Source organism: Caloenas nicobarica, chromosome 4 (assembly GCF_036013445.1).
Source record: "Caloenas nicobarica isolate bCalNic1 chromosome 4, bCalNic1.hap1, whole genome shotgun sequence".
NCBI classification, from domain to species: Eukaryota; Metazoa; Chordata; class Aves; order Columbiformes; family Columbidae; genus Caloenas; species Caloenas nicobarica.
The window spans coordinates 73304664-73328455 of record NC_088248.1 but is presented as its reverse complement, the minus strand read 5'-3'; the positions used below and the strand labels follow the sequence as shown (position 1 = coordinate 73328455).

The 23792-nt window shown below is 41.6% G+C and overlaps 2 protein-coding genes across 3 annotated transcripts in view; one reads left to right on the top strand and one right to left on the bottom strand.

Moving 5' to 3' along the window:
• Positions 1-4328, bottom strand: part of SMYD1 (SET and MYND domain containing 1) — a 28769-nt gene extending 24441 nt beyond the window's left edge. The window contains exon 1 of one of the 2 annotated variants that reach the window (XM_065634962.1): positions 3953-4328. In XM_065634962.1, the coding sequence (XP_065491034.1) occupies positions 3953-4089 (137 nt within the window). In that variant the 5' untranslated portion in view covers positions 4090-4328. The remainder of the gene's footprint in view (positions 1-3952) is intronic. The other variant, XM_065634961.1, reaches the window with a different exon arrangement.
• Positions 4329-7482: 3154 nt separating this feature from the next.
• LOC135988731 (zinc finger matrin-type protein 1-like) lies at positions 7483-22577 on the top strand. The gene is made up of 4 exons (XM_065634897.1): positions 7483-7498; positions 18440-18688; positions 20211-20321; positions 21787-22577. Exons 1-4 carry the CDS (start codon positions 7483-7485, stop codon positions 22575-22577), a joined length of 1167 nt encoding a protein of 388 aa, XP_065490969.1.
• The last annotated feature ends 1215 nt before the right edge of the window (positions 22578-23792 follow it).

Here is a 23792-nt window from a genome sequence, read left to right as displayed (position 1 = left end):
ATCAATGGGTCTTACTTGCTCAAAGTATGATGGCTGATTATAGCGTTTTGTCAAAGAAAACATTTCACCTTTTCCTGGCAAAATAAAACTCTCAACACCTCCTCAAACTCAGCCTCCCGCTGAAAGACAGACATTCATACAGACATTCATACAGTGCACCTGGGTGGCAGCCTCAGGTCCAAATTACTTCAGCAGTTCCTCACATCAATATACAGAAAAGTGCCTTGGCATCATTTTAGCCCAAATCATGGTGTATCCCCACTTTCTGCTGTGATCACCTGTCACTGGGTGCCAAGATTACTTGTTCAGGCTCCTAGTACAGTCGGGGCAAAGAGGTTTGTTCCTCTGATGGCTCCTCAGAGTATGAAGAGGAGGTTTCTGCTATGCAACAGCCCTGCGGAGGGGTTTCTCACTTAAACACCTAAAGTTAAACACCTGTAGCAAGTAATGCAAATTTTTCATTTCACAATTATGCTCTTCATGAGGTCACATGATGATCAGCTTTTATGGGGCTCCCCCATTTCTGAAAAAGTAGCACCTCCCACTTTTTGACAGCGTTGTGACTGGGCACAAACACAACCCACTTCCCACCCTGTAGTACAGTCAAACCAAGAAAATAGTTGTATCTCGGAAAATCTGCTCCTACTAATCTGAAAAAGAGACCTTCCCTTTGCCTGCTGTGTCGCCACATCACATGCAGTCACGCAGCAGATCGCAGTGTGGCCGCTATAGTACGATTGCCATCCATATCCATCACTTGATTTCCACAGCAAAATCAGGGGCAGGATTTCAGGGGCTCAGCACCCACACTGGGACCAGGCTTCTCAAAGGACTGAGCTCTTCAAATGGCTGCGAAGTACAGACCAGCTCTGCACGCTGGTGCCTCTGTGGTGGCCTTCGTACACGAAGAAAGCTGAGCTCTCTGGAAAATCTGGTCACCGGGACCTGAGCTGAGAAATTAAACCCACCAATCACTCATATTTGAATCGCCTTTCCACAGTACACATACACACTGTTTTCAGCAAGAGACAAAGATGCTGAATGGAATTAGGATGAGGGACTCTGGAATTAGGGTTTCCCAATGCAGGGTGAGACACTTTTTAATCGTGTAGAGTCAACACTGGGTTTAGGACCTATACATGTCTGTTTGTGGGCAGCGAAAAACACACACCTCTTCACACTGAGAGCTGGGGTGTTCAGCCTGGAGAAGAGAAGGCTCCGGGGAAACCTTATTGTGGCCTTTCAGTTCTTGAAATGGGCCGATAAGAAAGATGGGGACAGACTTTTTAGCAGGGCCTGTTGTGATAGTACAAGGGGTGATGGTTTTAAAGTAAAAAAGGGGAGATTCAGGTTAGACATGGGGAAGAAATTTTTTAAACTGAGGGTGGTGAGAGCCTGGCCCAGGTTGCCCAGAGAGGTGGTGGATGAACCATCCCTGGAGACATCCCAGGCCAGGCTGGACGGGGCTCTGAGCAACCTGAGCTGGTGCAGATGTCCCTGCTCATGGCAGGGGTGGCACTGGATGAGCTTTGAAGGTCCCTTCCAACCCAAACTATTCTATGATTCTGTGATTCACTGGACTCTTCATCTATGCAGAGGCAACAGCAGATTCTTCAGGGCAAAACCAGCCACCATGGCTTAGTGTGGATTTATTCTTGCAAGTCCTACAAGGATCCAGGCTACCCTTCTTTGATAGAAATCAGTTCAATGAGAGTTTATGCAATTAAATACCCTGGGACAGCAGCAGAAGGGACCTTCAAAACCAAAGCCGTGTGTGTGTGTGTGTGTGAAAAGCATCAAAGCAGTTTTGACACAAAAAATGTATGTTCCCACTGTATCTCAGGCCCAGGATATCCCCTGCCAACTAGCATTTAGTTGGCACCACCTGCTTCAGAGATTTTGGGGATACATTTCACCACTTACATAAAGTACTTTTGGATGAAATGCGCCGCGGGTAAGAGTCTGTTATTGCACAGCAGCATAAAGAGGCAGAGAGATAATGACTGAAGCCATCCCCATCCTCTGCAGTCGAGAGCAGGGATGTGTTTACTTTACTCCCGTGCTGCTCAGTGCCTGGACCTGCCAAACAAACCCAGCCTGGGGAGGGAAGCACATCCCTCCCCATCTGAGGTTTGCTGTTGGAAACCTAAGCCTAAGACAGAAGTCTGCAGCCTGAGAGCCGATGTGGTGACAGTTTCCCCCCTTATCTCACATTACACAGTGACATTTGAAAATGCAGCGAGGTTGTAGCTCTTCACCACGGGCAGCTCTACTCCGTGCCTGATGCCCGCAACATTTCACGTGGAAGAAAATAAATTCTCAACCAGTAATCAAAAGGCAAAATGTTTTCAATGGTTTAAAGGATAACTAGTGTTTTTAATAAAGCATATGGGAGAAAACATTGCCCATAAGCACTTCTGAAGCAAACATTGTATCACAGCCAGATTCCAGCTAGTGACAGAAGTGAAACTAAAGCACAAGAGCTAAAAGGGCACGTCGCAGAGAGATGGTTTCATCACTAACTACTGTAATTGGGCTCGGGGTTAAAAATTCAAGAACTTAACATTTTAAAATAAAATTATCATTTTTAATATGAGCTCTTGCAATGACGTATTAGAATACAAATTAAAAAGTGTCATTGCTGCTATTGTAAAGGCTCATAAACATGTTCACTCACTGATAGTACAAGGGCAAGGAAAAAGTGAATGAAAAACACAAAAACCCCTTATTTCCTGCTCTGTCCATTTATTCTCCAATTCTCTGCTATTGCCAGGTCGCACAGTATCACAAATTAGCTTCAGCTACAAGATGATCCAGATTAAAGCAACAGCATGAGCTCTGCTTGCACTTCAGACTTCGTTCGCAGAGCTGAATCAATCAGGGAAAGCTCAGCGAGGCAGAATCACTCACCGCCCTATTTAGTGTGCAGAACATTCACTGAAGTCACTGGTAGTTTGGGGCAAATAATTCAGTTTCAGGACTCACCATGACACCCTTGAAAAGTGCTCACAAATTTCCGAAGCCCGGAATGAAACCTTCAGCTGACATCTAGCTCCTTGGTTTAAAAGTTTGGACCGAATTCTGTTACAAGGCTGAACAAATTCCATTCATGTCTGAGGCTTTATTCTAGATTTATCCCGTAAGACATTAACATGGAAATGGGTTCTTTGTGTCTTTTAGCTTTCAGGGTATTTAAGTGAATCTTGCACTGATTTGAAGGGTAGAAGTGGGCATGTACTAGCCACACCGGCAGTGCAGGTTGATCAAATGTTGTTTGTCCTTGAAACAAGCAGCAGAAAAATGTGTCTGCACCAGAATTCAGTTTCTGGCTACATCAGTGTGAATAAAAATTTAAAACCAGTCTTATGCAAGAGTGAAAGCAAAAACTTGTCTCCGGTTAACTCAGCCAGCTATAAATATAAAATCACTTTAACAGAAACAAGATAATTTGCAGATCCCCACCGGCTTCAAGTTTGAAGGCAGTGGGCAGTGAATCTGTGTGTGCAGCTGGGAGGTGGTAACACATGAGCAGAGCACAAGAAAACTCGCTTTTATCACACATTACACACAGGAGGCTCCAGCAAAATCCATCTGAGATTGCCGTACCTGAATTACACTAAGTCTTGGCAGCTCACCGGAGCGTAACGTGGGTCTGGTTTTGTGAGGCATTGAATACACGCAACTTTCACCGATTTGGTAAAAGCTGAGGGCACCAAGCACCTTGCAAGATCACATCCTGGAAACAGATTGCACCATATTAAAAGTAAAAAAGCTGATCTGAACCCAGGGAAGGACATTCCCTGTAAGCTGTGAATGCGTCTTTACAGAAGACTACCCCTTGCACCCTCCTGTGATGCTGTCCAGATGCTTTCAAACTTTCACCCGCCCAGCCAGATGAAATTTTGCATCAAGACGACTTTCAGCCTGTGTTTTACAAGCACTTTTCTCTTACCTATCAAAAACCACGGCTGCATAGGCTGGCTCCGCAAAGATGACATCCCCGGGCAAGAATTCCTTCTGCGCTTTCAAGCCCCTGCCTTTGCCTTCAGTCGTGAACACTTCGACTGACTCCATTCCCCCTCTGGTCATCCCAAGGACCCCAAGGTTTGGGAGGTGGGTATCTCAGAGCCAGCCAAATCTCCCGTCACTCCTGTCAACTTCGACTTGCCGCAAGACCAGGCTTATAAAAGGACTGGTCCACCCCCACCCCCCGGCCACACGGTTTCCCATAGGAGAACGAGGGGGTGGGAGCAGGAGAGGGGAAGATCCTCCACGCAATATCACCGAATTACGCAGGGGAGGCACAAGGCTGGGACCACTGCTTCATTAGGAAAACCCCCTCTGAAAAACACGTTTGGAATTGTTTCTCCCAGCCACAAGCGGTTGTATATGTTACGACTCGGATTAATTTATAGACTCCCATTGGAGAGGGAATGTATTCTCTTTGCAGGGTATTTTTAGCAACCACATGCTTCTGTCTCTCAGGAAGCAACAGCTGAGACAGTGGGACGGGGTGGGCTGGTCTGCATATTTCCGACCCCTTCCACTGTCATCTGGCTTTTTCCAGAAATTAAACAATGCTGTTTTATTTTTACCCTCTAGGAGATGGATGGTGTGTTTAGAGGCAGGGATAGGAGCAAAACACACACACCCTGAAATTCTCAGCATCCTCCGTCACCACCAGAGCCTGGAAAAGGGGAGTCACTTCCCAAATGCCAGCGGCGGGAGCAGCATGGAAGGAGCTGGAATCACAGACTGGTTGGGGTTGGAAGGGACCTCTGGAGATCATCCAGTCCAACCCACCTGCTAAAGCAGGTTCACCAGAGTGGATCACACAGGAATGTGTCCAGGTGGGTTCGAATGTCTCCAAAGAAGGAGACTCCACAGCCTCTCTGGGCAGCCTGTTCCAGGGCTCTGGCACCTCACAGGAAAGAAGGGCAGCAGCGGTTCAGTACGGGCTGCAGAAAGGAGCAGGACACCTTCGATACTCACACAACTTTGGATGCACTAAACCTCTTTGAAATCGTCCTGCATTTAAGAGCTTTCCCCATGTCTGACGCTCAGCCATGGAAGAGACAGGGGAATTTGAGCCACTTGGGTGGAAAAGGAGGCTGCATCAGTGACACCAAACCCCTGGGAAGCCAAGGCCTTGCTCTGCTCCCTGCCCCCAGCAGCCTGTCCGAGTTTGGGGTGACAGAAGGGAAAGCCTCCACGTACAAGAGCGAACCTCGCTGCAGAAATTGAGCCCAGCCCAGATTAACGTTCAGCACTTTTTTATCATTTAATAACACTTCACAGGGCTGGTTCCTGCTAATCTGACCCTTCCACCCCCAGGAAACCTGATGCTATTTCCTCCCAGATCTACAAGAAACTCAAAGATATCAGTGTTTCCAAACCTCTTCCCACATCTCCATGCTGCACAGAAAAATCTGTCTGATTTAACAGGGAAAGTGAGGAGCGGAGAAATAGAGGGTAATTCCTGCACATCCCTGGGCTGTAAAAGAAATGCTTTATTTTGCCAAGGCAGTGGGAAGTATCATCATGCTCTTCAAGACAGTCGTGGAACTGCTCAGCATCTTCTGGTGAAAGCTCCTGTCTATTTTCCTTGCTTGCGAATGAAATACAGTATCACAAATACCCTGTGTTACAGTTTGCCCGAGTGTGCCAAGCGTTAAACTATGTCAATCCACAACTCTCTAAATTCCGGGTGATTCGGGAGTTCATGTGATTATGAGCAATGTTCCCCAAACAACCAGCACTCGTGCTGAGGAGGCTCAGAGCCGTCAGCACAAACCTCCAGCATCTACACTGCACAGCATGGAAAAGTCACTACAGGCAATTAGACACTACAAGTAATTACATTTTTAATTGCAATGCTCTATAGGTGTGATATCTGATGTCAGGATGCTCTGGTCTCACCTGCTGCCCATGCTTAATTCACCCAGGATGTAAGTGCCTTTTAGATACATATATACATATACATATATACAGCGGTACTTTAGCACATCAAAAATAGGTGCTGATTTTTTTTTCCTCGAGAAGTCTCAATTTGGAGTGTGGCTATATTGAAGACAGACATTAACCACACTAAATACTGTTTTGATTCCCAGATAACAAAAAATACAGAATAGAATAGAACTATAAAAAGAATAGAACTACAACAAAGAATGTAATCATATCTTTTCAAAGTAGCTAACTAAAATCAGCAGATCAAAGTCTTTCTAGGAAAGAGTTACAACAGAGCAGGTCTCTTCACAGACATTCATGGTGTACCTAGTACAATGCGCCTCTCACCTCTTAAAATAATAATAATAATAATAATAATAATAATAATAATAATAATAAATCTGGCTGAGACAGAGCATAACAAAAGTCTCATTTCTCCCTTTCCGGTCCGGTGAATTCTATGATGGTGGCTGTGCAGATGGGTCATAGAGGAGAAGATCAACCGTCTGGCTGCACATCACACCCTTGGTACCACTGAGCCACAGTTTAAGACCCATCTGTGTGCAAAAATATGGTGGTAAAACTGTTAAATAAAAAAATTAAAAAAAAAAAAAAAGGAAAGTTGGAGAGGGCCAAAAGAGGCTGGTAACGGGGATTCCTGCCTCTTAAATACCTAGTTGGAGCAGTGACCCTACTATCAACCCCTTGGAAACACAATGAATTTCAAAGCCAGCTGAAGGGGCAGGCAGATTTTGGGCTGAGGATATTCTGTGCCTGGGATGTGTCTGGATATTGGGCTGGAGGAGTGCGCAGCACCATCCCAACAGTAGAAGAAACAGCACCCTCTATTGCCTTCTGAAAAATTATCCAAAGCACAGTTTTATGCAACTTGATTGCTGCAGCTTTGGACTGTAGCAAGCAGTATTCAACAAGTCATAAATTAGAGAGAAAAAAAGGGGAAAAAAAAGGGGAAAAACCAACTGTCCTAGGTGGATGTTCATCAGACAGGTTCGCTATGTCATTATAATTCAGCTTCAAATGTTAAATGTCATCACCTGCAGGGCGAGGGTGGAGAAATTAGACTGACTGTTCTCCTGGGAGTGGTTGTAGTGGGGACTGGGGGGAACTCGGCACTGAAGAGGGACGGAAGGATGGACGGACGGAAGGATGGATGGATAGGAGAGCTGGATGGTGGATTTGCAGCAATACGGGTGATTTTGAGGGTGTTTTGGGGTGCCAGGGGCAGAGAGGAACCACCCAAGGTGAGGGGAGAAGCCTTGTAGTTACTATTAAGTTTCTAGGCAGATACTATGCAGTTATGAGGAAGTTACTAAGCAGACACGCAGCTGCTAGTAATCGTTACTAGGCAGCTACTAGCAGGCTCTTACTAGTAATTAGGCACTTATTAGTAGTTATTGGGCAGCTATGAGGCAGTTACTTATAGTTATCAGTAGTTACTAGGCAGTTACAAGCAGCCCCCGCTCAGCTCGGAGGGCTGTGAGCCCCTGAGGGGGCAGTGAGGGCGGGCTGGGGGCTATGGCAGACCCCCGAGGTGGGTAAAACGGATCCAAGAGGGAGGAGCAGGAGCAGTTTGGAGCTCATTAGGGGAACAGGCGGCAGCTGGAGCCCCTTAAGGGCATCCCGGCCCTGAAATTCCCGCCGCGGTGCCCTGAAGGGGCTTTGGGGGCGACGGCCATGGCGGGAACATGGCGGCCATGGCGGGAACGCGGCCCTGCAGCCGCCGCCCTTCACCGCGAAGGCGAGTGGGGCCGTGAGGGGGAAAAGTGGGGACAGGGGCCGGGCAGAAACGCGGTGGTGAAATAAAGTACGTTCTCATGATGTCCGTGTGGAAAAGCAATAGAAGTTCGATGCCCAAGGCAGAAATTAATTAGCCAAATGCAGTGAGAGTCTTGCCTCTGTTGTGTGTGTGTGGAACAGACAGGTCAGCTATTCGCGATGGGTCCAAATTTTGATACGTAGCTTGTAAAAGGTAGCCTTATGTTTAATTTTTCAGTGCAAAGAGGTCTTTTTCTGGCTTTATGAGCTGATCTCATGCTTCTGGGACACAAAATGATAAACATATTACTTTTATACGGCACATCTGTGACACTGAGCCCTGGAACTGAATTTTAAGGTTGTGGCTGGGAAGCGATGGGAACTTTCTGTGTCCTCTCCTTTCCAGGTAACCTGTCCTGAGAGGCATTATCCTGCTGAAATCTGGCTAATAGCACCCAAAAATAAAAGTGGTAAGCTCCCAGGAACATCAAATCATTCATAATGGGTATAAAACACTTGCGTGTCGAAAGGATTCGGCCAGTGGTTTTATAAGCATTGACTCTTCAGCTGTACAATGAAAATTAAGTTAAAAAAGACAAAGCCACACGCTTAGCAATGCATAAACATGAGCTTTTGTTAAATATGTGAAACATGCATTAGCAGCAGATTTCCCCATTGTCAGTTAAATTTAGTAGTGCTCATGAACAGGAATAACTCTGGTGGAATTAATTGCTGTTTAAAAAGCTGACAGCTATTCTAAGCAGTCAGCTTTCTGAATGAAAAAAAAGTATCTGTGCTCTTCAAAGGAAAATACTTGAGGAAAGTTAGGAATGCAGTCTTGCTATCTTTAGGTTTAAATTCTGGCTTTCACACATATTTTTTGAACTGAATTGTCATGTTCCTGAACTCCAAAATGTGTTTCCGTGCATTAGCAATGAAGCCTTTTAAAGTACTTTGACCTCCTGGGAATTTCAAGGGATTTTAAGGGTTTGAAAGTTGTGTTTCTTAAGTTCTCTGTGTTTACAGGTAACTCACACCCTTAATTTTAGTGCACAGCTGGTTTTGTTGTGACCCAGGCACAGCAAGAATTGCTGGTTATTGTCTCAATTCATACCTGTGCCAAACAGAGCTATGAAACTGGATATTATGGGTAATTTATTGTTTGATAGCCTGTTGAGGGAAGGTATTATTTTCTTAAATACAAAATAAGCAGTAACTTGAAACTTTCTGTAGCAACACACGCTCTCTTGGGTGTTTTGTTTTAGCCTAAGGTGTTTCTTTTGATTCAGTGGCAACAGGATAAAAACGCTTGGTACCTGTAAAAGTGTAGTTTAATCTGTAGTTAAAACCGTGCATCCCTTTTCAAGACTCGGTATAAAGCTCTCATTTTATAAATGACTACTTTTCCCCTATCCCTTAGCTGCTGTGTATCTTCTTCACTTGTTGGAGGGGGAAATAAAGAGTTGGGTACCAATTCATTGATTACATGTTTCTCACCCAGCGTTACACGAGCCTGTCTTAAATAGCACTGAGAAATAACATTGCACAAACCACTATTATACAATCTTATGGGAGCATTTATATGTCAGAAGAGAGGTGGGCGAAAGGGTCAGTAACTTGTCTTAACCCACCTCGGAGAGTTTACAAAGTGGAGTGTATTTCTTATGTGTTCTTAAGAACCAAGGAGGGTTAAACCACGACAGAGTGGAAAGGGTTTGTTATCCTAAGGAAATAATTTAATGCCTGCAAGAAAATGAACAGCTTATCCGGCAACATTTAAGAAGCCTAATGCATTAAATTCTTCCTCAGAAGGAACCAACCACTCGGTATAGACTCCATCAACCTTGTGTTACATCCTCTTCACGTTTTGACGTTGTGTTTCAAGAAGTAAAGCACAGCTGGATCAAACTATGCTCACAGAAATTTAAAAAATCAAAGACTTTTTTTCTGAAGTCCTGAGAAATTTATTGCAGTAAAAATTATTTGGAACACTTAAAAAATAGCAGCTTTTTTGCTGGTAGAAGCAGAATAGCCGATTCCAGGCTGGTCCAGCTCTTGTGGGCGCAATGGGACGTGAGGAGTAGGAAGTGGACACCTTAATTTTAATAGTAGTGATTGATGTATTGTACTTCAATCCTAATGCTTTAAAATATTTCCTGTGTTCAGAGCACTGTGAGAGCAGACAAAGCGTCCTGTTACTGCTCACCCTGGGGAAAAGGTGGAGCATTGTGTTTCGCATCAATTCCAAGCTGCTTGTGTCAGGGTAGATCACAGATCCTTCTGGCCATCAAGGCTTTTCACACTGTTTTGGTTTGATTTGTGCATTTGAGAAGGTTTGGACCAGGTTTAACTCCTGGTTTGGGAGTGTAGTTGTACATTCCATAGGCCTTGTGCATGTGTACAGGCTTAGCTGTGTGTCTTAGTCAAATGTGTGATAACATGTAGTGTTCAAAAATGCATATAAATGCTTCTAAGTTAACTAGCTATACTATTCTGTGGGGAAAAAAATGTTATCGTTTGAGTGATGAAACTCGTTTATGGAAGCTTGCAGAGCTGGCATTAACAGCATTCATTTCTAAACAGGAGTCCAGTTTGGATTTTGTTTTTTGTTTTGTTTTTTGGTTTTTTACAATTTCTGAAGCTTTGTAAACAAAACGAAACCAAAAAAAAAAAATCATTCCAAAGAGTATTCGGTGACTAAACTCACTGGGAAAATTAAAATTCAGTGCTACGGCAGTGCTGTTTCCTCAGAGAAACGTCTTACCGCATAAATTGAAATCTGCTTCTGCCTCCTTCATGTAGGAGCACAGTGCTGTGATACCACAATTCAGTGTATTTGATAAGGGGTTTAAAGTTTGTTAACATTGCCGTTTCTAAGTTGGATATGTGAGTTAATTCTTCAATTCCTTTCTGACTTTCACTGTGCAGTGACCGCGCTCATCTGCTGTACCGCAGCCAAAAGCGACTGGATTCCAGTGCCGCTGTTCGCCTGCAGTTTCACCAGCTGATACTCTGAGCGTTCAAGCTTTTGTTCATCTTTCATCCTCTTATGGAGCAGGAATATGATTTCCTGATTACAAGCAATAGAGTTTGCACATCACATGAAGTTACAGCTGAGATAACTGACTGTGTGCAGGCTTCTGCCTTTCTTGCAGAATAAAGCAAATTAACGCAGTGCGCGTGATGTCAGTTAAGCTGTTTTACTTAGTCCTAGGACAGGCTCCAGCATGTGCGCTCGGTTACCGTGAAGCTGACAGGTGGTAGCCGGGTAAAACATGTTAAACCTGCTGTTTGTACCGGTCCAGATGTGCCTGGGGGGCAGCTGTGTGAAAGGGCTCGTAAAATGAGAAAAATATGTGGGTCGATATTTGCTCTCGAGGACTTGCAGTCGTGGCACTTGATTCATGTGCATCCATCTATTTCTCATTAAAATGCCATGTTTGCTGTTGGTGTGTGAGGGCAGAATTTGGCTGTGTCATTTTGTGGGTTTAGTACCTTGAACTGGAAACTTTATGCTTTTGCCTTAAAGGAGTTACCTAGCCCAGACTCTTTCTTTATTACATTATTCTGCTTTCTGTCTTCTTTACCCTCAAGAACTGGGAAAGAAAAATTAATAATAGACCAAAGCTAGGAGCATTTCCTTTTTAATAAAGCGGTAGAAAATCCTGGGCTGAACAGGCTTTTTAAAATTACCTGCTTTTTGATATTTTAATTAATGTTAGTATTTTTCCTACCACATTTACACTGCCCTGAGGGAAGACTTTTTCTACATGGCATGCCACAAAGATTCCACTACAATTAACCTAGCAAAAGTAAGAAAACAGATAGCAAAGGTTTAAAGTTGAAAAGACATCCTTAAACCTCTCTCAAGTAGTAAAATATGCAAGTACTGTAATGTTAAAATGTCCCTATGGTTTCTTACATGAGCATTTTAATTACTTTATTGAATTGCTATGCCATTGAAAAAGAGTAAAAAAAAATAAATAAAAATGCCGGGTGTGCTTCTAAGGTCATAACGGAGAATCAAGAAACAGTAAACAAATCATTATCTTTCAATTCAGACAGTAAGAGTCTGATTTATTATTATCAGGCAACTTGTTTGGTTCTAGATTTCCAAAATCCACCTCTGTTATTTTGGGGTTTTTAAAAAATTTATTTAAATCACTTCAGTTTTCTTGTGAAGAGAGCCTGCAGTTCCCATTGCTTTCTCAATGCCCATATTTCAGTGTTTGAGTATCAAAACAATCAAGCTGATCTTGTTTTAAGAATGTGTTCCTTGTGGCCTCTTGATTGTTCCTGCTTGTCTATCTATCGATTTACACTGGGTTTATTCTCTACATGAAAAAAAAATGTGTAAATCACATATCTGGAGAAGTGTTTTTGTAAGTGCTAAATGAATGAGCAACAATGTAAGTCTATTGAATATCATTGAGATATTCAGGTGATACTTGTTCTCTGTTTTCACCAGTGCTATTCACTGTTATTTCAAACTGCTTTTAATTTCATTTCACATGAACTATTTAGCATCTGTGTCTTCTGAACACTCTCAGAAGACACCAGTCAGAAAACTATACCAATAAAAAATACGCTATGTTTTAAGCATACATTTATTGTTGTGATCTACTTCTGCTTTAATAACAGATTTTTTTTGTTTACTCAGACGTTTTAATAAGTCACATAGGAGATAAAAAGGAGAAGTCATTTTTGTGAAAGCGGATGTGTTTAGAAAATTTTTCGTACACCAGTCTTTGTAAAGTTTGAGTGGTTTTCAATAATTAATAAATCTTTAGTAATCTGTGGCTTGTCATAGAGGACTTTTTAGAGTGAGACCAACTCCCTAAAACATTAGATTTGAATCATATAATTAGGTTACATCTCAATCTCAAGCTTCGGAAGTGGCACCATAAAAAATAAAATTGTGAAGGGAAAATTCAAGTGTGACTTAAATGGAACAAACTTAAAAGGAACAGTAATGAGGCAAATATGCTGATGTAATTTCTACAAAGAAGAGTAGAAGACTTGATCGTTTGCCCTGTGGCTTCCTTCCTTCTCCAGAGAAGTTACACCCGAGATGTGTTTTATTGGCAGCTCACTGAGAGCTTTTCAAAAGGTAACTTGTGAAATACAGCTTAGGTGGGAAGGAGAAATTGTGTCTTTCTCTGATACTTTCTGCTTACTTCATACTTAAATACCAAGGTGTTGGCATCTGGAACCACTTACCAAAGCACGTGTTTTCTAAGAAAACTAAGATCGTTCACACCCTAACTAAAAGCAGTGATTTCAAGTGACTGTTTATGCCAGTTCTGTTGTTTAGGATAATATTGAATGGGCCCATCTGTGTGGGCAGCTCAGCACAGTAACATGCATCAGAATCAGTTTTAACTCATCTCTTTGCGCTCGGTAACTGATTTCTCCCATGGTGCTGTTGCAAGAATCAAAGATGCACAGAAATGAAACCCAGAGTTTTCAAGCTTAAATGCTTAAACACAAACATACCTGCGCCTGAGAATGTGGGTTTAAGGGTGTTGACAAAGTTTAACATGCTGGCGGCAGAACATCGACCCAGGGTCTCCCAGTCAGACCCTCGCACTGAACAGTTTGGATTTTGTTTTACTTTAAGCCACTTCTGGATGCAACTGAATGACGTTAACAGTTAAGTCCTCCTTTCCATAGGCATCTGGGTATTTGACGTTAACTTTCTTGATCTCATCCTTGGTTCTTGAGTGACCTGTTTTTACCACAGTCCTGCAATACAATTTTAACACAGGCACCCAGGAGTATCAATAATTATGTATGTTTATAAATCCACACTGCTCAAACAGCGATTTGGGAAGCTGGGGAATTAGTAGTGGGACAGCGGAGTCTTGGCATTCAGTTGAAACATGACCAGCACTGGTGCATCCCTTTCTCTTGAGACGTGCATGAGAAGAGGTATTTAATACCCAGATAATTCTGAATTTAGCACCAGTGAGGGGCTTCCTTTGTCTGTATCTTGTAAACAGGGCAAGAACTAAATGGGCAGAGAGAAACAAAGCTATGGTGTGTCTTTTCTGAGGATGTCAGTGGACTTCACAAGACATGAGATCTCACTGTTGACAAGTGTAAACAGTTTCTTAGGAACAGCCTAAAAATAAAGGAAAAGCTTCCCTGAAAATTACTGATTGGCTTCATCGTAATTTCATATTTCTAAAACATTTTAATCCATATCTTTTTATTAAGGAGCAGCCCCTTTGTAACAAACAGTAGTTGGTCTGTTTTGCGGGGAAACATTTCTTAATGACAAAAAGCTGATCTGAACAGTTGCTCCAAATTCATTATACCAGTAGGAGGCATAAAAATGGCAAGGTCATTGTGGCAGTTCTGCAAGGCTTTTGATTGCTTCTCTGAACCTGATGGCATGGTTGCAAGCTGTAAGGTAAGCTATTTTTTTAAGAAGTTTTTTTTTTACTTGCTGGGGAAGACATCTTGTGAATCTTAAAGCTGAAGACCTCGAGTTCAACACAGTATTTATAGCACTGGTTGCACACAGCCAGCAGTAACAAGGATCCCCCTGTGCTCTGACATTTTTGTGCATCACAAATGGTCTTGAGGCACAGTTATTATAAAAGGAGAAAGGGCAGACTTGTTCGTGACGTTCTCTGGAGGTGAGCAGAGACGGGTCATTAACAAAAAGGGCGGCTGGTGTCCATGGTTGCCATTGGGAAGGAGCCTGATGTTGCCCAGACTGGACCGGAGACCATTTACAAATCACTACCTGGTTGGGATTTCAGTGAGAGACACCTCAGTTTATTCCTGAATTTGCCTCCGTGCAGTTCACCAGAAAACCATGTAAAATACATTATCCAAGGCATATATAGTTGCCAAGAAATCCACTAATGGTATAGAAAAGTGAAAGGCTGTGTTTATATTTGTACAGGTTTTCGTGTGGTTTGAGGCTGTAATTATCAGATTGGGGTTTTTACAACAATATTTTCAGCAGTGCTGGGTAGCTGTGCTTCTGACCGAATTGGGTAGCAGCTCCTGCATCCTTTTTGTGGATCGGGATGTTCTGGCCTTGGTTGGTCTAAGGAAAGCAGGCGGTGTTATGCTGTGCTTGGCTATATACAGACTAAGCCGAAGCTAAACTCCTGTTAAATTGCTAATTAAAGAGCAGGTGAATGCCAAATGCTACATTAAGGCAGTATATGTTACCGTGCTCATGATTTGCATTCGCCAGCCAAGTTATTTTTCAGGAGGCCTGCCTGTTTCATGTGATACGTGTTAATAGTCATCTTGTGACCATGCAGAGAAACTGTTTAAGGTTCCAAAATTCAAGGTGAATTTGTGAACTCCGTGTCCTTATTTTTGTAGATATTTCTCTCTTGGAGGAAACAAATTCTTGTGCTTAACGACACCACAAACGTTAGACTGAGGTAAGAGACTTCACTGAGGTTATTGCAGCTCTGCATTCATCGCTGCTGACTCAGCTATGGTAGCATCACCTGATCTTGAGGAAAAGATTGAGCCAAAACAGAGGGACAACAGTGGTAGGAGGTGAAAAATGGAAAGACTCAATGAGAAATAAAAAGACAATGCTATGAAAAGAGAACTGAGATGTGATAAATATACAGAGAAGAAAGAATCTTAAGTCCTGTCAGCCTTTTTACGATATTGCAGAGTGAAAACAGCTCTTGTAACAATGAAGAGCAATATTTAAAACTGTCCCTAGAATATATTTTAGTGCAGTTCATCAGTTACTGCATGATGCCATTGAGGACAAGGGCACAACAGGGTTCAGGATGGCTCCAAGAGGCACAATAGAAGTTGCTTGGACAACCAGACTTCCCCCTGTAATCCAACCAAGAAAAAGGTGAACAAAATCCCATGGTTAATTTCACATTATACTGGTTTTAATTTTTCATGTTATAATGTTTTTAGGAAATTTTTTTTTGTAGCATGCACTTGGTTGGGTTTTGTCTGCCAAGAAGGCTGTGCAGTTCACTGCTAAGTCAAGGAAAATATGCATAGAAAACTGTCCTTAACTAATACAAAGAAGTCTGCCTTTGAAACAAAGGTATGTTTTCCAGTGAGAAGTTATGCAAATGGAAACAGACTGAATACTGCCCATGATAGCGGCATTTCACAGATTCATTTCTAGTTGTGTTGCAATTTTCTTCTTTTTTCTTTTTTTCAGTAGAGGATATTGTTCCATTTATCTTTCTTTAGGTAGCTGTTTTTACCGTTCAATATACTTGAGCAAACTGGTGTAATTTTCCTCTCTACGTGTTTTTGTCTGCTGCAGACATTTGCAATTCATGCATTCATGCAAGATGGGCTTTCATCTAATGCCCAGACCTAAGTAACTGGATTTTGTTGTGTGGATCAACTCAAGTTATTGTATCCATCTTTCATACCTCTGCTTGAAGGGGCTGAGCTACGTGAATCGATCCCTGCAGAATATTGAACATTTCAGGATGACTTATACTACAGAATACAAAAGCCTGAAAGGACGAGGCATCTGGCTATTGTACCTCATGAACATGAAGTTTTTATTAGAAAATGAATTCTTGTATTGGGCAATAATGGCAAAGCATGCCAGGCAGCGGCATTTTGACACTCAGTCGTTGTTGCATCCCGAAGCACACATTGAACAGTTGGTTTTCTGTGCTTTGATGTTCTGTCTCTTGGATCCAAATCTAGTTGAGGATTGTAAAGTTACCTGACTTCACCATTACAAATCAAATTGATGGAAATAACTGACTCTTTTTTTTTTTTTTTCCTCAGTTCTGTTATCTAGCCAGATATGATAGGACCCTTTTCTCTTTGCTAATATTGTTATAATATCCTGCACTGCTCCTCAGAATCCTTAAAAGACATCTGAAAAGCATCAGGTCAGAGAAAACAAGTTACGTGTTTAGCTTTGTAGGTTACCACTGTATGGTGTAGCCTGTGGGTAAGTAAATTACAAGTGCAAGAGTTATGGGTTCAGAGACCACCTAAGAATACAAAAATAATTGCATCTGAGGGAAGTATGTGTTGACAGCTAATTTTAGTTATCTGGACTATTGTATCCTCAGTAAAAAGTTGTAGAAATTTCCGTAGACTGACTCCAAGCTGGAGATTCTTTAACTCAGTGTCCAGGGAAACCTATTTCTCTCCCCTGACTGTACAGGGAGACTAGAATTCTTATTTAGAAAGGTAAGGAGGGTTGTTCTGACTGTAATTTTTCTGTGCTAGTACACAGGACAGCCTTGATGTCAAGCCTCCAGGCTTAGTGGTAAAGGAGCAGAGCAGACTTGCTCTAATGGCTGCATTCCTTTCCTTACCTATTCGAGCATCCCTGTTTGTAAGGGGATATGTCGGGATTTTTGGTTGCCCAAAGAGTTGAGAGTAGATGACTCTGAGGCAAAATGTTATGAGTAATGCTAAATCCTATATTACTGATTAAAGTACAGTATTGTTACTTGAGCTGGTGTTTGTCTGCTTGTATCTCTGCTTTATACAAATACAATTTGACAAATGTTGAAAGCAGTTTCTGATCAATGAAGTCCCGTTCACTGGATATGTCACTGCTTAGGTCCTCGTTACTGAAACAAGAATCATTCTAGTCTCTTCACAGGGCAAAAAACACACTCAGAAACTTTGACTTTACATCCAAGTGCATGGTGAGAAAGATGAGAGACAGGAGCATGGCAAACAGAAGAAAACAGGTTGTATGAGTTTTCGGGTGACTATCCTCTTCATCACTAAATAAAATGTTTCCTTACATACTTCAGTGAATGCCTGGAACTGACCCTTGCCCTTGTCTGGTTTCAGATGGATGGGAGTGGAGTCGTGTCCAAAAACAGACACTGCAATCTCTGCAATGCTTTTTTCAATTCCCCAGTTGCTGTGTTGTCTCACTACTTGGGAAAGCATCACGCTAAAATGCTGAAGCAATTATCAGGAGACCAAGCCCACGCTCCAGCACAAAGCACGCAGCCTGTTTCTGGTAAGAACTACATACTTTATTTTGCACATGTTTTCCTGTCACTCTCTGAAACAAATATAGAGAAGTATCTTCCTACACTTGCCATGTCTCTGTGCCTTTCTACTCTTGTGGAGCTGTCTTATGGTAACTCCTTGGGTGAATAAACAAAATACTACCCTGTGCAACTCTGAAGCCGTGGAACCTTGCTTTCAAATTCCCTTTAATTGACTGAAACTAAAGGAAAATATTTCTGATTTTTTTTTTTATAAATGAGAGGTTCTTATTATTGTTCTGAGAATCCACTGCAGTCACAATGAAACATTCCTCTGATAAATTAATATGATAACAAATTAAAAAACAATTACTCCACAAGCAAAACTTAGCTGGTGTTAGTACTGTACCAGCTGCTGAACTGCATTTAAAGACGGAGCATAGTGCGTGTGCTCTGAATCACCCTCTGCAGGATACAGCTCTCTTTGTGACCTGTATAAGGACCTTGGAGTAACCAGCCACCAAACACAGCTGATTTTTAGGTATCTAGTGGTGGGGTTTCTGAATATCCCAGGGTTGTCCTTCTTATCAGTCTCTACCTTCATATCTTTGCAAGGACTAAGATATTTTATAGTTTCTTGCCAGCAGTTCAGCATCCAGACAACTGTTCTTTCTGGCTCTGTAGTTCTTCACGCAGTTGTTTTGCCCCATAGAGTTGTTCTAGCTTTTCCTTTGTGGTGCTGTCAGTGGATTTATCCTCTGCTTCCATGTCTGCAGCTTTACAGAAGCTATCGGCTGAGAAACCCTTGCTGCCTTCAAATGCTGAGGAGTCTTCATCATCCTCCAGCACAAGGCCAAAGTTAAATGACTCAGACAAGTACTGCAAGTTCTGTTCTGCCCCCTTCAATAATTCATTTATGGCACAGCAGCATTATATTGGTAAGAAACACAGAAGAAATGAAGCACGGAAAAAGTTATTGAAGGAGCTGGGAGACAAAGCTATCCCTGCAGGATCCAGCACAAACGGTAAGCAGAACATGAGCAAGCGCTGCAATCTCAGTGTAGCCCGAGTGCCCAGTTCGGATTTGTTCAGGGAGCTGCTCTGGTGTGCACAAAGAAATTATAGTCTTCTCCTGTGTTACAGAACACATTCAGTTCATCCTTTCTCTTTGGTCTGTGAACTGCTAAAGTTCTGTCCCTGACAGCTCGAAGTTGGAAAATATTTCTTATTGACTTGGAGACCCAAATCCAGTCCTCACCGAGTCCTGCAGTCAAATTCAAAGGATCGTAGAAAGTAACCCAGTCCCCTAAGTTCGAGGCCAGGATCAGTTGTACCTGTGTCATTCTTACGATGTTCATCCACCTTGTTCTTCAAAGCTGTCTGTGCTGGAAGCTCCACAACCTCCATGAGGAGCATATCTCAGGACTTCTTAAAACCTTCTACTGACATAGAAGTCATCTCTCTCTGACTACAATATATATTTTCACTGTGCACAGAACAAGAAGCAGCCACAAGAATGGAATCATTTGTTTCCTTCTTGTCACGTTCTTTAAATAATTGAAAACTGGTGTCATGTCTTCCCTTAATCTTTTATTCATGAAACCAGTTGTCATAATTATTTCAATTGTCCCACATAAGGAAATTTGTTTCCTAAACATTGTTCTCTAGCCTCCCATCAGGACTGTGCCCAAAGCCAAGGCCCTGTCGTTGTGCAACTTCCATTAATTTTTAGGGGGCATCATCTGGTTCTGTGCAACAGAACTGTCAATCCTTTCTTTAGTAAAGAATTCAAAATCCTACCTGACAGTCAAAAGTCATTGTTGGTATAAAACAGCTCTTATTAAGTCATGCTGTAATTTAAGTAAAATATTGTGTTTTGATGCAAAGCAGTAGCCCATTGGAATTAATGCTGCATTCTCCTAATGGATGAGGCTCTTGGGTTTGCATGGGGAAAGTAGTTACTCACTGGTTTTGGAATACGTAGGTCTATGGATGACACGGCCTGTAGGAGAGGAGAAAATGACAACCTAGAAAACATGAGGTTTTTCCTCATCTGACCTTACCTGATATTTACCTCTGTGTACCAAATTCAAAATGTATTGTATGGGAATTCCCTCAGCATCTTCATGGGCTTGAACCAACGCTACATGAACATTTGAGCAGCTAATGTTTTAACTGATCTTACTTTAAGTCTGAACTGACTGGATTGGTATCTGCAGCTGCTTGCTTTTGGTCAGGTATTTATGATAGTGTTTAATTTTTCAATACAGTTCATTCTCATCAGCACTTGACAGCAGCTTACTGGAATTATCTTGGATCACTTCAGTCATCAGAAACGCTCTTTGTTAATGTTTAAATCATGGTTACGCTGCAACTGTACAACTTACCATCTCCCTTCGTAAATATTACTCTAGTGTAAAATTGCAACACAGACTTTATATCTGTCTATAAACACTGTTTATGTCATTATGTTAGGACTCTTGCATGGGATGGGATCGTGATGTGCTTTGAGGTTTGCATTTCATTTGCAGCCTCTCTAACCTACAGATTCCTTTCTTTCAGCGCTTGGGGTTCGTTATTACCTGTGCTCTGTGTGTGACATCGTACTTACTTCTGTGGAATTGTACCAGTCCCACATGCAAGGAAATAAACACCAGATTAAGTGATTCAATAAGCCTTTTGTTACTATTCCTCTGTAGTTTGTACTTTCAAACTTTTTCATTAGACCTATTGTCTGCTGTTGAGTGACTTTGACTAGTTCGTGGGTTTTTCTGGTTTGTATGGGGTTTTTTGTTGTTGTTGTTCAGTTTATCAGTTTTAAGGGGCACTGTCCATTTAAGCATCATACTTGTGACTGAAATTCAGAGTTCTCACAGTTGCATCTTCAATGACAATCCACAGGAAAGGTCCTGAAACCTGGATAGTATTCCAGCTTATTTTGCTGTCTGGGGACAGCAGCACCTATTTTGGTACAGCATCCTTGGTGCTCAGTCTAGAAGGAGGTGGTCTTAACTTAAAAATTCCTATTGACAGGGCAAAGAAGACCTGAATACTGAAAAGTGACAAGTCTCCATCAACATTGTTGCTTTTAGGATTCATTAACACGCATCTTACTTTTGACATCACTTATGGCATAGATGATAGGTCTTGTACTTTCCCTTTTATCCAGAAGAGGGCTTGTAGACTGTGTTAATTGCAGCATGGATATTGTGGTGATATAAGATGTACTTTTTAGAGATTGCTGTGCAAGTAGGCTAAATATCAAAATTGTTTACATGTTAGGCATTTTGATAGGACATATTTTAAGTGGAGGCACAATAATAGCATAACCAAAAGAGACTGATGTAGAATTGATGTGATTTTAAATGCTTGTTTAGTCAACAGAATTAGAGTCCCCAAAAACAAGAGTGTGAGGAACTTTGAAGGCCTACCTATAGTTTAACAAAATGTGTACAGCTGGTGAGTTAAGGCAGAACAAGATACATTTAAGGGATGGAGCTGCCCTTCTCATGGGGGATATCTGTCATCTAACCACTTCATCTTCCATCTTTAGGAAAAGGAAAGTAGAATTTAAACTAATAGGTAGTTGTGACTTGGGAGCACGTTTATCTTGTTTGGGTTTCTTAGCAATCCAGGTTGGTTGTTTCTGCTGTGGAGTCACACAGTTTGCCTGAAATAATTGTACTGCAAGTGTTCAATAGAATGTATCTCATGAAGAAATTAGTAACTATATTACTTGGCAGTATGTGAAGTAATTTCTTCTTATCTGCAGCTAATTGGAGATTAGTTAATAAGAGAGAATCTTAAATTTTCTTTTTAAAAAGTAGTATTAAAAATGCATGCAGTCATTTAAAAATAATCTTATTCTGGCAGCATCCTAGGTCACAAAAAAATCAATTGGTCTTCATGAAGTTAATCTGTGTTTTCGGTTTTCACAAAGAGAAGAATCTGTGGCCTGTAACTTCAGCTTTACAGGCATGATCGTGTGTAGCAGGGTCCATGTTGTTACATAGAGCAACACACTTGGAGTATGTTCTTTTTCTAACTCTGGAAATAGGACTTTTTAAAAAAACTCAACAGGTACTAAGCAAACTGTTCAGTATTAATAACTAAGACTTTCTGTCCAATTTATGCAGAGAAAGAAAGCTTGTCAACCTGACGAGTAAATCAAACAAAACATACGACTTCTCTCAAGATGACTTTACGGATTACATTGAATTTAGGAACACTAGACGTCTAGAGCCAAGCAGGTATTTAGGAGACGCAGAGCAGGAAGAGGTTAAAGATGAAAACACTGAAGGAAGAGGTGACCATGGTGAGGTTATATCTTCACACTTCAAATGTGAACAATGTCAGAATTCCAGCCTTTTCTCAGAAACCCAGCCACCTACAACTACTGGGGAAAATAAATCAACGAGCTGGCCATCAGCTGGTGAGCATGCACCAGAAAAGACACTGAACTGTTGCTATGACAAGGGATACTTTAAAGAAGAGCAAGTGTCCGAGGTGGCCACCATCAGAGATAAGAGCTTCAGCCTATCGGTTGCAGAATCTAAAGACTGCTACAAACCCACTCTTGCTGAAACTTCTACCAGCTCTTACATAAAGGATCAGAAATTTCACATAAAACCTTGCGAGGAGGAAAAATACATCAGTGAAAAGCTGAAATCTAAGAAGCAAGACGCAAAGCTGAAAAGAAAGAAAAATAGCGAGGGTGAAGATTTCAGAAAAGAAAATGAGAAGCAAAAGAGAATTAAACTTGAGATAGACTTGCTAAATGAGAAGAAATCAAGACCATACAAAGACATACGACTTAAAGAAAAGCCTCCTGAGAAAGAGAGCAAAAATTATGGAAAGGATAAAAAGAAGCCACAGCCAGATGTTAAAAGGGAAGAGGAGCTACTTTGGGATTAATCTGTCTCGGGAAACTGATAAAGGTTTTGATTAGCTTTAAGAAGTTGATTCTGTTTGTAGACTCACTTCATTGTTTTGAACTATACTATGACTTTTTTTTTTTAAACAAAATTTTTGTTCCAGTCTGGAAGCAGAACGAAGTCTGTCTTCTGAAATTTCTGGGCAGTAGCAGGCATCAATTTTAATCATCTCATGCATAGAGCAGCTATTGCAGTGATGCGAGTTTGGAAGCCTGTAAACTCCTCTGGAATATGCCACAAATATGGGCCATTAGCTTTCAAAATACTGTTGTAATTTCACCAAAATGTATAGGTTCTTTCTAATATTAATAGTGTTGAAGTTTCTATTCTAGTAAAGTACATAAATACTACAGTATTCCTGGCCTTGTCTGTAACCAGTTCTCTAACATTTAAAAGGAGAATGCGAAAGACTTTTGATTCCAGATCTTATTTGCTGTTGGGTTTGGTTTGGGTTTTGTTTGGCTTTATTGTCACCCAGTTCTGAGTGGAAAATGAGTCTATTAAACATGCAACTGGTTGTCAGTTATATATTGTCTACCAGATTTTTCTCATTGCATTCCTGATTTTTAGTTTAATTTAGGAAAGGCAGATTTAATTGCTAACTTGACACTACGTTCTGCTTCATTCACTTGAAGTAATGTACAGAAGGGATGTTAGAATCAAGCTAGACTTGTGATCCAAACAATACCCTGAAAAATCAATAACAAATTTGTATTTCCATTTTAAATGCAATGTCACCAGCCCTTCATTCACAATGTGGATTTACGTTACTGTGGCCTGAGCACTGATGTCCTACATTAATTGAGAAACTCAGGTGATGGGGGTCAAGCTCTTGCGTTGCTCTCGGGACTCTCAGGTGAGACCTTCAGGAAGCCACGGGGCCTGGAAATGCCTCTGTCTTGACAGGGCAAGAGAAAGTGCGGAACTGTGTTGCCTGTCCACCCTGTGGAGATGATTTGGAGCCTGTGCGATGTCTTACTGAAAGCTGTTGGACTGAGGAAATACTGTCAAGTTCTGAAAAGTTATTATTTAAAAAGAAATTTCATAAGACACCCTTTAGTGCCTCTCTTATTGCCTTCAAGTTGCAAGAAAGCTTGTTGGGTTTTTTTTTGTTTGTTTTTTGAGCCTTGATGTGGGATGTGAAAGCCATCACGCTGTTGGTTTGTACCAGGCTGGTCTGTCTGTAGAGGCACCT